This window comes from Sminthopsis crassicaudata, chromosome 3 (genome assembly GCF_048593235.1).
Source record: "Sminthopsis crassicaudata isolate SCR6 chromosome 3, ASM4859323v1, whole genome shotgun sequence".
NCBI lineage: Eukaryota > Metazoa > Chordata > Mammalia > Dasyuromorphia > Dasyuridae > Sminthopsis > Sminthopsis crassicaudata.
The window spans coordinates 116,069,381-116,085,700 of record NC_133619.1 but is presented as its reverse complement, the minus strand read 5'-3'; the positions used below and the strand labels follow the sequence as shown (position 1 = coordinate 116,085,700).

Here is a 16,320-nt window from a genome sequence, read left to right as displayed (position 1 = left end):
CAATCTGACACCTAAAATGAAAATTAAACAAATGTAATACTTACCCAAAAGTTTTTCTAAATTAAAATCCACAGGGAGAGACAACAAAGTCTGACAAGCAACTGTAAAAGATGAATAACAATTAGAAGAGTTAGTAACATAACCATGTCCACAAGTGCAGTAGCTCTCCTCAGTAGAGGTTTTCCAAAATAAAACATTACTCTAGTAAATATTATATCCTATAAAAAGTTCCACAATTCCAATGGTAGGGTTCTAGACTTTCCTGTTGAACTAAATTTTTGAAGGCTCAATGGTATGCCATTGCTCTCTATAACAAAGAACTACCTGGTGTCCTGAAGGCATCTAGCCAGCAGGAGGATCTCAAGACAATCTCCTTCATTTCCAAATTAAAATTTGGTTCTCAGGAGATTCTATTAAATAAGTATTTAATTGGCTAATGCCCTTTGTTCAGGCCTTTCACTTTATAGCTTATCTTGAACAATGAGGCTGTTCACAAGTGTATATAAAAGGATGGAAGCAAAAAGTCAAATTAGAGCTAATTAAAAGAGATGGAAGATGGACACTGGAGAGCTCTTTCAAGATCCTTGACACTTAACACTTCCTAGCTGTGTGACCCTAGGCAAGTCACTTGAACTCAACTGCCTCGGCAAAAAAACATAAGATAAAATAAATTAGGCAAAAATAAGAAAATCAGAGAAAGAAAACTAGGGTTAAGACTAGAATTATAGCTAAGGCAAAAGATTATAGTAGTGAGAGATTTATGGATAACTTATGGAGAAAAGATAAGAGCTTCCATTAACAGCTGTAATTGTCTTAAGTGTGAGATCAATTTGCAAATTCAAATGTATTCCTGAAGAATAAGATCCAGAATTTGTACTGTGACTATAAAATAATGAAACTTTTTCTTGAAATGCTCCTAAACTGGACTCAATGGTAATTTATTTTTGCAACGAAGTGAATATCCTTCATACATAATTATTTTTACCAGATAAGAATTCAAATATCAATTTGTTGTTTCAAAAGAAAAAATTAAAACATTAACTACTATTAAGAAGATTCAAATAAGTGTGTTTCAGATTCAGAAGGCAGTAATTCCAAAAACATTTTAAGCATATCTAGAAGAAGCATATATTTTTCCAAAGTGACCATTTTGAATAGGATAACACTCATTCAGGTGTATAAATTCTATTTAAGAAGAGTCACATTACTTAAGGGTTAGATAGTTTATTTATAATTAATCAAAAGTAAAATTTAAATAGGCATTAAAATGCATGACTTTTAATAACATATTATTTATATTGTTTTTATTTTAGATAATAGTTACATATACCATTGTTTTTTCCAGAAGGTAAGGTCAATTCTCTTCCAATTGGAGATACATTATCTATATCTATACCTGTAAAAAAGTTTAAAATGAAAAGTACTCAGTTTAACATTTTAAATTTTGAGGCTTGGTTTTTTTCAAAGAAAGTAATAACCCATGTGCATTTTCTACAAATAACATTTGTTAAAAATAAAAAAGTAAATGAATAAAATTACACACATAGAATATGTACATATACATTTTGGCATATTTTGACATCACTACTACTTCTCTAGTCAATAAGCTAAATATGAAACATAAGATAGTTGTAAGAATTACTATACTATAAAGGATCTATCAAGTCCAGACAGATCAAAGTAGTATTTTGGATGACATGGTTCTCTTCAATAATCTCAATCTCAAAATATCAAGAATGCAACATACTTAATTTCTCTTATGACTTTATCTATAAATTAATTTATTGAAACTAGTATTTTCCAAGCTCATGTGGCCATAAAGACATAGAAAGATTTAAGCTGAAAACAATGATGAAAAGTGAAAACTGTCCAAATACACTACAAGACAATAAAGACCAGTAATAGGAAAAAACAGTTTAAAGTAGAATAGTATAAAACTAATGTCTTCAAGACACCTATATAAAAATATGCATAAACAAGGTGAAATAGATTTCTCAAGGTGGCCATGTTAGACCATGAAAATATAAGAGAAGAAAGCAAAGAATCTCCATTCTCCACAGGCCAGCCTTGACCACAAAGAGTAGGCAGCAAGGCAAAGCCTAGCTCTCCTACAGGGAAAAAACCTTCTCCATCCCCAAAACTATCTGCCTAGTTGGCAGAATACTCCTTGCCCTAGACCCCAAGGAAATATATGCTGGAGACCACTGAGAAAACAAAAAGAGCTTTCTAAAATCTCTAAGGCTAGTGAATTCCTATCCTTTGTGGGACTCAAGAGTCTGTCAAGGGTAAATTACTAGCCCTATCAGCCCCATCCCTTTCAACTTTATTCTTTCAGCTGAAACCAGTATTTCTCAAAGTCTTATTTCCCACACCAACTCTGTCAACTGGAATAAATTCCTATTCAATATTTCATTTTATTTTATACTTCTTCCTCTCATTCCTTCCATCTACTTTCATTCAGATAACATTAATCATCTCCTTCAATGACTATACCTTCTGTTATACCCCATTCTCCTCTGGTAATAGAAGGCATCAAAATATTCTGGGTTTTATTGCTATTTCCACATTGTTTCTACTCAGCAATCTCTTAGCCTTTGAATTTCATTCTATCAAAATTTATTAAAAACAAACACAAATTCACCAATCAATATAGATCTAGGTGGCTGCTCAATTAATTGAATTATGGCCAACAAGTCATTCATCTTTCTCAACTTCTATCCCTAAATCACTGTCTTCTCTTTCCAAATTCCTGACCTTATGCTAGGAGACTACAACATTCATAATGATGCTTCATTAGATACTCAAACATTTTAGTTCCTCTATTTCCTTAAATCCTATGATCTATTCTTATATTCCACTTTAGTCAAATATAGGAATACTCAATCCTTACTATTACCTATAAATGTTATACTTCTAGGTTCAAAAACTAGCATTCTATCTAATCATAACTTCCTAACTTTTCACCAACTTTTCCTTACCAACTTCAACGGGATCCTCACCATTTTTTCTTGTGTGTGTGTGTTTTTTTTTTCTTTTAAAAAAAATTGTTATATGAGATAGCTCTCTGGGAAACAGAAGGATACAGGGAGAAATTTTAGTAATAAGAACTCAAGAGACTTAACTATTTAAATCCAGGAGTAATAATCTCTATACTTTAATATCTAAAACAAGAATTAGTATCATCATAACTGGAATTGAAGCATTCCTAAGTTTCAGAAGTCATTTGATAACCATGGAAAACTAAATTGTCCTCGGTTATCTGTCAAGCATGTATATCCAGTATTTTAAGTGAAAGGGAGAAAAAGAAAACAAAAAATTTCATATCCAAGACAAATGACATCATAAAAATACTGACATGCAGTAAACTTAAATGATAAAAAAGTTAGTTCTGTTTAATTCTTGTGTCTCTATATTTACTTATTTATAAAGGAATATGCATCTTATCAAGTATGATATTCCTTCAGTAGAATGGAAGTCCCAGTGATCCTTATATTAGCATAAGGAAATTCACAATTGCACTTTTCTCTAGCTAAGCCAGAAATTATCTGAAGTATTGTTTTCTATTCTGAGCAACATTTTCAGAGGGCCACTGACAAGGTACCATGTAATCGGAGGAAGGTGACCAGGAGCTAGAAAAATCTTGTCATTTATAGAACCTTAAAAGAATTAAGATTAAAGAAGCATTGACATCTGCTTTGTATTTTAAGCATATTAAGACTTTCCTATCTGACTTGCAGCTAATGAATTACACTCCTTGGGACTGTCCTGCTGTTCTATGTAGCCCCCAATACATTTTGTAGTACTTTGCATATAAGATTTCATAACCATTTATATAAATGGTAAAGGAACTGAAGAAATTTAGTTTAAAAACTTGGAGAAACATGATCTGGAAGAGAAAGGTAATAATGTACATTTATTATTTTGATTTAATGAATAAGCAAACATTTATTAAATGCCAACTATGTGCCGGTATGAAGTACTGAAGACACAGATATAAAAATCAAAATCACTGGAACTTACATTCTACTGAGGGAAGATCATGTTTGCAGAAAAGTAAATTTTTGTTAATTGCTGTTATTCAGTTGCATCTGATCTTTTCATGACCTCATTTGGGATTTTCTTGGCAGAGACACTAGAGTGATTTACCATTTCCTTCTCCAGCTCATTTTACAGATGAGGAAACTGAAGCAAATAGTTGCCTGACTTGCCCAGGGTCACAGAGCTTGTAAGTGGCTGAGGTCATGTTTAAACTCAAAAAGACGAGTCTTCCTGATTTCAAGGCCAGTACTGTGCCATCTAGCTACTAAGAATAAAAATCAAATCACTAAATTTTAAGATTGAAAGGAGCAATTCATACCCAAAAGAAATCCTTACTACAATACTCTGGGAAAAGGAAGGGGCAGGGGAGAGGAATGACAGATATCTGATACATGGCCAAAGAGCCTCAGTTTGAAGACTTTTAATGAGGGGTAACCTATCACCAATCAAACCAAGAACAGCTTTGTTAGGAAGGGTTTTAGGGGTTTTATTTATTTTTTTTCTGTATGAACTTATATGTATTCTTTTACAACTTCTCTCTATTCTATCTGCTTCTGCCCTCTAGGACCAAAAAGCACAAATCAAATTCCTTTTCCACATAATAACCCTTCAAATTCAGCTTTCACCCTTTTGAGTTTTCTCCATGCTACCATCTCCAGTTCAATCAATTGTCACAGGTCACACTTAATTTTTCACATTCCTCTGGAAAGCAAATGACATGCTCAAGAAATGAACATACCTCTGGATCAGGACAGATTACCTCCTTATTTCTAGGAGCCAAAACCTCTTAATGCATCCCCAAATAAGTAATTTCTTTGATTGCTACTTAACAGTGACGACTCTCATTGAATCTATAGTCAGCAAAACCCCCATGTTCTGGGCTAGGGGCTAGGTCTGACTTGGACCTTATTAGTTCAGGTTCAGTATTGGAACAAAATGAATCTAGGTGATTCAACAATTTACAAAATTTACTTAGCCACAGCAGAGGAAAAGATATGCACAAAGATAGGTACTGAGGACATTTTGAATTCGCTTAACTGAGTATATTCCCTTGCCTAAGTTATCCAACTTGAGTCTACCAACTAGGCATCAGAGCACCTGGAGAGATCCTCCTGATTGCTTTGTACCCAAGTAAGGAAGATAATTCCATCAGCTGTCTTGAGACTTTAGCCCCCTGGGCCAATCAAAGTCCTGAAGGTTTTCTAGCAGTGGGGTCAAACTAAAGCTCATATGTTTAACACCCCTGCCTTTATTCAAAGCATTCAAAACCTTCAATAACAAGGGTGGAGGACAGATGCCTCCACTAGAAACTTCCTGCAAGTAGACAATGAACTATTCTTTAACTTTTAGGCCAGCTATTAAGCCATTCTTGACAACTCTCAAGCCAATCATTTAGCCATTTCCAAATCCATCTAACTGTAAGTCAGTAGTCTTGCCCCATATTAGAATAAATATAAATGCATTGAAGACACACCTTTTCCTTAAGAATAGGATGTGAAACTTTATCAAATGTTAAAAGAATGATATAAAAATACAGTTTGATACAGAATATATATGAAGTAAACACAAAGTAATTGAAGAAGAAAGTACTATCGAATTAAGAATCAGAAAAGAACGTTTGAAGGCAAAAAGATGAGCTGAGATTTGAAGGAAGCCAGAGGTTCCAAGAGATAGAGCCAATTAAAGAGAACATTCTGGAGATGACAATGGGTAATGGACAATCTATATAAAAGCACAAAAAGAGAGCTACAATGTTGTATAAGGACAACACCATGTAGGCCAGTTCAGCTAGACCAGAAAGGAGAGTAATGAGGTACTGAAAGGTAAATTTGAGCTAGATTATGAAGGTCTTCCATTTTATCCTAGAGGCAAGAAAAAACACCATGGGAGCTTCTTAAACAATAGAGTAACAAAGCAAATTTGTGCTGTAGGAAAATAAATTTGATAGCAGCATAGACTGAAAAGGGGAAAGATTTGAGAGTCAGACCAGACAGAAAGCCTTTACAATGGGCCAGGCAAGAGATGATGAAGGTGTGCCTAGCTACACAGAGTGAAGATGACAAAGTTTACAAAAAATAAGCATTTCTGGAACACCCCGTTAAATATCCCACACTTCAGGAAAAACTATATAATTCAAATTCTGAGAAAGTTATATGTGTATGCTCTAAGGAAGATATAAATATGACTTCTCTTAAGAATTATACTTCATACTACATTTTGAAACAAAAAATGTACAGTCATACATTTAATCATTACCAAATCCAGATACAAAAAAATGCATTTAAGTTTTTAAAGTTTTATTTAAGTTTTAAATAGTTTTATTTAAGTTTTAAATAGTAATTTTCTGAATATTTTCAAAAGAAGACTCACATTTACTGGAATGACATTGTGAAAGTTGTTTTCCTTCATGATCAGTCCAAGGAGAGGGTACAATGACGCCTTTAGTAAAAAACTGGAAGAAATGAAAAACTTTTAAATATCAGTTCTTCACAAAATGTATTTTTATGCATTGATCACCACGTAACAGTTTACAAATTTCTTTTGTGCATGCAAATATGTATGAATATTAATATGCGTTAATTAGAACATATATCTAAACTGCTAAAAAACAAAAAAAAACCCAAAAAACCCTAAAACTAAAAAAGAACATCAAATGAATTTCTTTGAATGCTACTGATCAATAAATCCATCTAATTTTAAAATTAATCTGTTATCTTAAAGAAGCCATTCTGAATGCAAATAAATAAATACACAAGAATGGATACTGTCAGAAACTGAATACCAATAAAATTTATATAAACAAATCCTTACGGTTAAAATACCAATTGCAAACGCAAAAAAGAAACTAAAGATTCACTAAAATGTGTATAATATCTGGCATGTAGTAAGCATTTAATAATGCTTTAGCTATCTTTAGCTATTTTTATCTACAAACTCATTTGATACAGAATATCTGATCCTGATGCAAATCATATCTTTTTAAGTAAAATTAATAAGTTTAATTATTCTAATTTGATTAAGGAAATACATAATAAAACATGGACAACAAAAGCAGGAATTTTCAATTTCTATTTTGAGACTGGAACAAAATCAGTCCACAGCAGCAGACATATTTTACCCTATTTTTTTTTGTTTTCGGGATAATTCAAGAGATTTAATGGACTCAGATATTTAACTGTGATCTTTTTTCTATCCTTCATTTTTCCAGATTTTACCTTCTAAGCTTCCACTTTAAAATAAAATAAAATAGCATGGAATTTTAGAAAGAAGAAATATATATATATAAATTGCAAGCAAAAATACTTTCAATGGCCCAGTTGATTTTTTAGTAAATAACTAAAAACAAACAGTTTAAGAATTATTTCTTCTCTCAAACCATTGATTACTAACATGTTAAAAAGTATGTAAAAGTTTCTAAAATGCACATTTCTAAAACAAGAGTTAAATATGACTGATATATAAATGAATGACAAATGCTTTTCATAGGATTTAAATATATAAAGGAAGCAGATGACAGTGCTTAGAAAATACATGTGACAGCCCTATGAGACTTTAAATATAAATTTTATCTGAAAAAACAAAGGAAAGCATCTGTTTAAGTATATGAAGTCATAGGAATATCTATTTCTGAACATGTACAGTCAAAAAATTTAATAGCCAAATAGCAAAAATTATGGGAGACAAACATGTTTATAAAGAATGGCTTAAAAATTTTAAATGTGTGCATGCATACATACATGTGCATGTGTGTGCATGTGTATAAGACTTTTTTAAAAGGAAAAGAGGACAGCTAGGTGGGGCAGTGGATAGAGCACCAGCCCTGAAGTCAGGAGGGCCTGAGTTCAAATTTGGCCTCAGACACTTCCTAGCTGTGTGACCCTGTGCAAGTCACTTAACCCCAATTGCCTTGGGGAGGGGGGAAGAAAAGGAAAAGAGCAACAAAGAATATTAGATCTTTTAAATACAAGAGGACCTGGATGTCTTTGGACAAGGAACTAGCTAGAAAATCTTATGAAATAACAGATTTTATGTTTATAGGAAATTAAAGATGTAATTATCAGAATGTTTTTGTTTTCTCTGGTGTTTAAAACTGGCTAGATACCAGTGTACTCTTAGGTACTTTAGAGGGGAAAATAGTTTTGGGGTATGTTTATTATAAAAGGGAAAGGAAAGTAGAAAAAAGAAAAAGAAAAAAGAAAAAATGACAGAGCTAGTAGTTAACTGCATGTTTCCCTGATGTACTATGTAGATACATTAAGAGAGAACAAAAGTTTATCCAGCTTGATGGTCAAAAACAATTTTAGTTACCTCTTCAATCGCTTTTTGTCTTTTGTCTTCCACATCTTTATCTATTCTATATAAGGCAAAGAAGAAATAACCATGCCATTACTTCATCTAGTTGGAGATTTTTTAAAAATCTTATCAAAGTAGTAATTTTATTGAATGCAAAAAAAGAGAATTTTTAAGATTCATTTTTACCAAAAAACTAGCACCTTGACACTAATGTGTGTACTTTAAATATTAGTGTCTTACTGCTCAGTGTTTGCCTCCTTTTCATTAAAATATAGAATTAGAACAATTTCATCTCAAAAGAGGCTTTTTATTTACACAATAATTTCTTAACATATTATAAATTCATGTGAACAAAGTGTCCTCTTCAATGCTAATAAGTGAAATGTTACAGTAAACAAAATAACCATCCAAATTCCTTCTTCATTTTTCATTATACAAATTCCAATAACTTATCTCACATGATCAACTATACTGTGTCTCTTGCAACTTCTAAATATCAAGTAAAAATTATAATTATGATGCGAATTTAGGTAAAAAATGTGAAAGTTTGTTCCTATTCTTTCTTCACCATCAATATGTTACATAAAACCAACAACAAATAGCTCCTAAAATAAGCATATATATGTCATTATGTTAGCTCTTAAGTAATGGTTAAACATGTCCCAATGGCTGGGGCAGTTGACTTAAAGACACGTAAAAGAATTATAATAAAAATATATGAAGCTCCAAATGTATACAGAGCATTTTATGTATGCACTAAGTGAAAATAATAACCAATTCCTCCATCAAGGGCCATAGAGCTATAGTAAATAGAAAAGACAAGACATTGCTAAGCATGAAGACTAGAAGAAAAGATTCAAAAGCTCAACAAATCAACAAATATTTTTCCACATTCTATGTTATCAGGAAGAATGGAAAAAAAAAAAAAAAAAAAAAAAAAAAAAAAAAAAAAAGGCAAGAAGACCTCAATGTGAAAACAAAGAGATTGAGAGGAATCATGAATGATATTAGGAGGATGAAAACATATGATAGGAGAAAGAAAAAGGAAACCCCTGAACAAATGGAGCTAAGTAACAGAAAGGCGACTCTTCCAGAAGAGGGCTTAACTCAAAAACTTATAGGACACAGAATTCAAAAAAAGTAGCTAGCAATCAAATCCATGATCTCATAAATGCACAAAGTATGTCTAATAAGATAACTAGAGATCATAAAACAAGAAGTTAAAGTTGATTTCATAAATAAAAGAAAGATTTGATGGGATGAAACCTATGAATAGAGACGACTTCTCACTCTGATTCTTTACTCATCAATTTTAGCTCTCTCTTCTTTGGCTTGGATCTTGCTTCTCTTGTTCCTTCTTCAGTTTGAGTTAGCCCTTCCTTTCTTCTTCTTTTTTCAATTCAGCTTATTTTTAACTTCAGGTCTCTCAAAATTCCATTGCCAAAACTTATTCTGGTTATCTTCCTAATGCCAAGTACTTGAAGATCAACATTATAATTTCTTTTCCATTAAAAAAAAAAAGTCCTAAAGTTCAGAATGATCTGAGACTGGTTAAGTAAAAGTTGCTATTCTTATTTTTGAAGAGTATCAATGACATTAAATGGTGTTAATTTGCATGTGAATTGGACTTAATCGAGACAGAGTTGCACAAAAAAGTCAGCCTTACCTAGAAGCTGCCCTAAGAAGGAGTAGATTTTCTCAATGGAACTCTAGGGAAAGGTTCAATCACTACTGTCAGTTATGTTAAAAAGAATTCTTGTTCAGGTACAAGTGGAATTAGGTGATCACAGAGGTCTTTTCCAAATCTGCAATTCTTTAAGAAAGCCAAAGGAGAGAAAATAGAAACTCTTGAGGAATACTCATATTAAAGGGTCAAAAAAAATAGATGAAAAGTCACTGAAGACATCAGAGGATTGGTCAGAGTTGCAAGAACCAGGAAAGTAGTATAGCATCACTAAAACTAGAAGAAAATATATATCTTAATATCTAACAGGAAAAAGTCAAAAATAACAAACTGCAGAAAATGTAGACAAAGACGACAAAAAAAAAAGGCATTAGATAGGATAATAAGATCATCATTGACTTCAGAAAGGGTAAACTCAGTAGTTCTAACAAAAACACAAGTATAATGGGTTAAGGGGGAAGGAGGTAGTTTAAAAACAGAGCTCCATCAAAAAACTTGAGTTTCTTCAATTTATCGTGGAGGGGGGGAGGGTGTAGGGGAAGAGTCCCATCTGATTGAGGACAGAGTTATTTCATTTTTGTCTTTGTTTCTCCCATACCTAATACAGCATAAGGATCAGCATATATATAGTAAGCACTTAATAGAGCAATGAGGTATCCAAATGGATAGAGTGCCATACCTGGAGGAAGGAAGACCTGAATTAAAAAAAAAATCTGGCTTCAGACTCTTGTAACTCGAGGCAAGTCACTTTACCCTGTTTCCCTCAGTTTCCTCATCTGTAAAATAAGCTGGAGAAGAGAATGGCAAGTAACTCCACTATCTTTGCCAAAAAGGTCCCAAATGGGATTTTGAAGAGTAGGATATCTGATAATGACTGAAATCACAGAACATCAACAACAAAGCTTGTCAGCCAATTTCATTTTACTTTTTGAATGCCAACAGTCATCAGGAACACGCTACTAATTGTTCACAACCATTAAGTCTATTACCTTTTAAACTGTTTATGATTTAATTCTTTCAAGATTTTTGTGTTATATGTTCACCAGTGCCACTAGCAGGCTAAAATCAGAAAAGAAGGGCTGTTGGAGCATCATGAAAATTTGGCACTCTGGAGGAGCACTGCTTAATACAAATGGAAATGAAAACAGTTAACACCTGTGAGTCTTTAGTAGCAATGACCCAGATGGAGTTCATTACCCTACCTCTCCAGCCAAAAAAGGGCAACAATACCTACCATCACCCAAGACAAAAATGAAATCTCTCAGATTTCAATCCTCAATCAGATGAGACTCCTCCCATATCCTCCCTCCCCCACACACATACAGGATAAACTGAAGACTTCCAAGCTTTTTGAGGAAAGATACTAGCAATTAATAGAGATTATAAAAAAGGTGATTGGTAATAACTGAGCTGACTTTTGATGAAAATGGTATTAGGTAAGTGTGAGGTAGAATTCCTTTCTAGCCAGAATAGAAGCAAGAAGTAGGTTGGAGAATAGAGCTATATAAAGCAAGCAAACCAATTAGGAGTCTAGTAGAGAGGTGATTAAGGACAGACTGCTACGATAGATGAGGCTAGTATTATAGAAATGATTGTATTTAAGAGATTATGTGGCAGTAGAAATAGCAAGATCTGACTTCTGACTAATTTCTGTATTTGATCTTCTACTCTGAACTTCTCTTCCATTTCAGCTTAAGCCATTCTTAGAAAATGTATTCCATTTTTATATGTACTCTACATTATCTCCTTAGATATTATTTTGCATTTAATTCTTTGTGAGTTTGGGACATTGTATCTGGGACAACCAAAGCTCCTTCACATCCATCTGGACACTGATTTTTCTCCAGCCTTTTCAACCCACTTTAACTCCACAGATACACACAACCCATCAGAATAATTCATAAGCATGTCTATCTTAAGTCTCAATCCATAAATGAAAAAATGACCTATCTCCCTCACCTCCTAATTGGGCAAGACTAAAGTCAGAAAATCTGGTTGCTTTCCATGACAAGGGGTAGCCTGAGGGAAGAGAGATGGTAGCTTACTATAGCACAACAGAACAAAATTATGTGTAAAAAAAAAAAAAAAAAAAACTAAATAAAACACTTTCTATTTATAATATTTGCAAAGTTCTTTCTTTACAACAATCTTATGGAGATAGTGCAAATATTATTGCTATTATAAAGATAAGGAAACTGAGACTTAATGGGACTTACCTATGGTTACACAGCAGTATCAAGCCAAGATGAAAATCTAGGTTTCCTGAAACCACTTCAATATACTTTTCTCTATATCACATTATCTACATATGTAGATAAAGATTTTCATTGGGGTAAACAGCTCCCCTCATACCAAAGTTTTTATACTCTGCAGGAAATTCCTAAGGTGTTTGTTTTCTTTTTCTCATTTTATGGGGAAGAGTCAAACCAGTCTTCTGCTTCCCACACATTCTGAGAAATATACTTATCCCCTAAAACCAATATATCTTAATCAGATGTGTTTAAAAATTCCTTTTACAATGCCCTTCATACAACTAAGAAAAATCACCTGACTTAAAAATGTGCAAGACTAAGTTTATCATCACGGGGAAGGATGCCCATTCATAATTGGAACAATCTCTGCCCTCTAAAAGTGAATAATTCCAGTAATACATCTCTATATGGTATAGTGAATGTGCACAAATTACTCCATGTTGCTGCCTTTATATCAATTCAAAGGTTTCACTTTCCACTACTTTTCAAGAGCAGGTTGTTACACTTCAAGGCAAGTATTGGAAAACTTACCCAGAATGACTTAAATATAAAGCTTGACGATGAACGTCTTCTGGGTCTATTTCCACAGGATTTATGACAGCAAGTTGATCAATAGACCATCGAAATTTCCCTGGAGTCTTAACCAAAGAGACAGAGAGAACATTTGTGAATAAAACAGTAATAATGTTTATTATTCTATCAAAAAATGAATAAAAGTCACCTTCAAGATTAGGAGCAGCCAATATTTAGCACAATATTCTTTAAAACTAATTACACATTAAAATTAGGGTTTTTCTTTAAAAGGACACAGGGAGCCAAAAGGGTGAGATTTATGATTTGATCAGAAAAGGGAATCCCTGGCAATGGAAACTCTCTTCATGAACCTAAGTGAACCATTTGGCTGGGGCACTAAAAGGTTAAAACATGAGCCCATAACTAGTAATGCCTCAGGCAGGACTTGAACACAGGTTTTCCTAAATTTCTTTAACATACACTATGATATTTTGCCTTTCCCAAATTAGGATAAAAACTACTAAAATTAGGAAAAAAAGATGATTTAATATGGACAAACTGATTAAATTTGTTTTAAATAATCAAACACCTCACAGTGTTGATTATGAGGAAATTAATGGCAGCTAGTCAGCAAATAAGAATTTAAATGTTTGCTATATACCAAGAATTGTGCTAAGTGCTAAGGATACAAAGAAGGGCAAAAGACAAGTTTCTGCCCTGAAGGAGCTCACAATCTAATGGATTTCAGAAGAAATTGGTTCAATCTCTGCCATGTTCTATGAGTTTGTAATCAAAAGTTATATATTTTTTCTGTTATTTTCAGTCATTTCAGTCATATTTGTGTCTTCACAACACCATTTGGGGTTTTCTTGTCAAAGACACTGGAGTAGTTTTGCCATTTACTTCTCTAGCTAACTTTACAGATAAGGAACTAAGGCAAAGTTAACAGACTTGCTAGAGGTCACACAGCTACTGGATTTGAATTCAGGTCTTTCTGACTTCAAGCCTGGTATGCTATCCACTATGCACATTCTAAGAATGTGCTCATATTAGTTATGTAATTTTGAACAAATCCAGTAACTTCTATGTACAACTTAGGTTCCTCAATGGTGAAATCAAATAAAATAAAATATATGAAGAATTGCAAGAAAGAGATATTAAAAATGTCAATGAAATGAATTACAGGACAGACAGGAAAAATCATGTAGCAAAAAAAAGAATAATAATAAATTAAAATTTTGTATAATACTTCAATTTTTAAAAAAAAATTTTGTAAAGCACTTTACATATTGTTAAATTAGGGCTTCAGGATAAGGTGAGATAGTTATTCTATGTATTATAAACCCCATCTTAAAGCTGAAGAAACAAATCTTAGGACATTGTGACTTTCCCAAGACATACATAATAACCATTAAATGTTATTGAACAGTATTTAAACCTAAGTTTCCCTAAATCCAGGTCCAATACTCCATCCCCTATATCATGCTGCCTTCCCTAAAAATTGACACTTATATAGTGCTTTAAAGTTTGCAATGCAATTTATATAGATTATTTCAATTCTCACAACAACCTCATGAGGCAAAAGGAAAACGAACTCTGTGGTTAATGGCTTAACTATGGAAAAAAGATAAGGGGTTTCAGAGGCAGGTTTTGACTTAGGTTTTCCAGATTTCAACTCCAATATGCAACCCATACTATTGTTAACCACATAGCCTTTGTCTTTGATTGTATGGACCCCATCTTGAAGAGATGTGAAGGATCCCATTGCTGTAGATAGGCCCTCATTAAGAATTCACAGGACAAGGTTCTGTCTTCTAGGATGAGAACACATAGATGGGTTACAAGATAGTCTTCTAGGATGAGAGCACATAGATGGGTTCAAGATATATTTCTGAAATACCTACAATGATGAATCCAGACACCCATTGAATTATCTGTTTCATGGGTCACATTGGACAAACAATTCATTGTTTAATGTTCAATCTCTTGTTGACTAACTTCTTTATACTGGATGCTGAAAATCACTGAAATACTACTTAAGAAGTTTCTATCCTAGTGCATTATCTCTGGAATCTGTGAGGTCAGGACTTTATGATAAAATTTGTCAAGTTAAAAGATTAATCCATCCATAAAACTTTTATTGAATATTACTAAAATAACATATAAATAAATAAATAAATAATATATAAATAAAACTGAAGAAACCTAGGAAGTTTACATTTCATAGTTATCACAAACTCCAATAAGGAAAGAAGCAACAGAGACTTGGACATAAAATGATTTTGAAAAAAGACCTAAATGTGACTGCAGGGAAGTCTAAATTCAATGAATTCTTCTGTAAAATGGAGACAATACAAGGCTGCTGTGAGACAGAGCTTACAACTATAAAGCATTATATGTCTAAGGCATTGATTATTTTTAATAAACAACCACTAAGTGTCCACTGATATCTGTAGTGGGGAAATCGTTTTATTTGAATACCTATTTTTATAAATTATATGATTCAATTCTTACTGATGAAGATTTTGTTGATTTAAAAACAGAAGGACTGGAAACGATTTGTTCTTGCAGGCTAGAATAATCACTTGGACTTTCAAAAGGATTTAGTACAGTGATCTTCCCAGGAGTTTCCGGTGTTATTTGCATTTTAGCTTCTTTGACATCTCCCATAGCACTGTGATGAAACTGAAAGAAAATAACAGGCTCATCAGCTTCTAGTTTTTAAAATTTGACAATCCTTTACAAAATAATTAGAAATGACTATAAATTTTTAAAAAATGTAATTTCCAACAAAAGGACAGCCAAATGTCATGTGAAAAAGTAGTCTTTTCCCATCCACTGAGGAACTTTGCCACAAGTCTAGTCAATTAGCTTAAATTTAACAGCTTACCAGAATCGGTAAGATCCTTGGGAAAATCTAGCAAACTCCACCCCCCCACGCCCTCTTACAGTCAATCAATGAATATTCAAGAGCCACTGTGACAAGCAGAGCGCTAAGCAATGATAGAGAAAAGCAGAAGAATCCTAGCACTGAAGGAGCTCAGTCTAATGGGGGAGAACATATGCAAACAATTAAGCACAAGATAGTCGCAGGCCAAAATGAAGATCTATAGAGGGAATGAACACATCCTCTCAACCTACCTAAAGTCCAAGTACCAGAGCCTCCCTTCCCAAACCCTCTTTTTCTCTATCCCAAATTAGCTTCGACAGATCACTTCAAAACACAATGCTTGGTCAGGGCTCGGCCATTCACAGGCTCACGTTCCCCTAAGTGGTCAAGGGGTCCCACGCTTCCGTGAGGAGACACAAGTTGCCTCCACCCCCAGATGGAGGAAGGAGGGACGGATATCCAGAGGCTCACAAGGCGAAATGCGCCTCGCTAGTAGTTTCACAAAGGCAGGCTTAGACTTCCGGAAAGAGGAAGTTCACGGAGAAATCCCCCTCTCCCTACTATTCTACGGCATACTGGGCGCGGGCAGACCGGCGAGCAAAGAGCCCGGGGAAAAGTGGTCTCGTTACAATCAGGGAATTGAAAGGGAA

The 16,320-nt window shown here is 33.5% G+C and overlaps 1 protein-coding gene across 2 annotated transcripts in view; it reads right to left on the bottom strand.

Moving 5' to 3' along the window:
- The window catches only part of BORA (BORA aurora kinase A activator), a 28,113-nt gene that overhangs the window by 11,079 nt on the left and 714 nt on the right, over positions 1-16,320 (bottom strand). For both annotated transcript variants that reach the window (XM_074299246.1, XM_074299247.1), the window contains exons 2-7: positions 15,295-15,465; positions 12,799-12,905; positions 8,347-8,392; positions 6,409-6,490; positions 1,331-1,396; positions 45-101 (exon numbers count right to left, since the gene is read on the bottom strand). In XM_074299246.1, coding sequence (XP_074155347.1) covers positions 45-101; positions 1,331-1,396; positions 6,409-6,490; positions 8,347-8,392; positions 12,799-12,905; positions 15,295-15,450 — 514 coding nt within the window. In that variant the 5' untranslated portion in view covers positions 15,451-15,465. The remainder of the gene's footprint in view (positions 1-44; positions 102-1,330; positions 1,397-6,408; positions 6,491-8,346; positions 8,393-12,798; positions 12,906-15,294; positions 15,466-16,320) is intronic.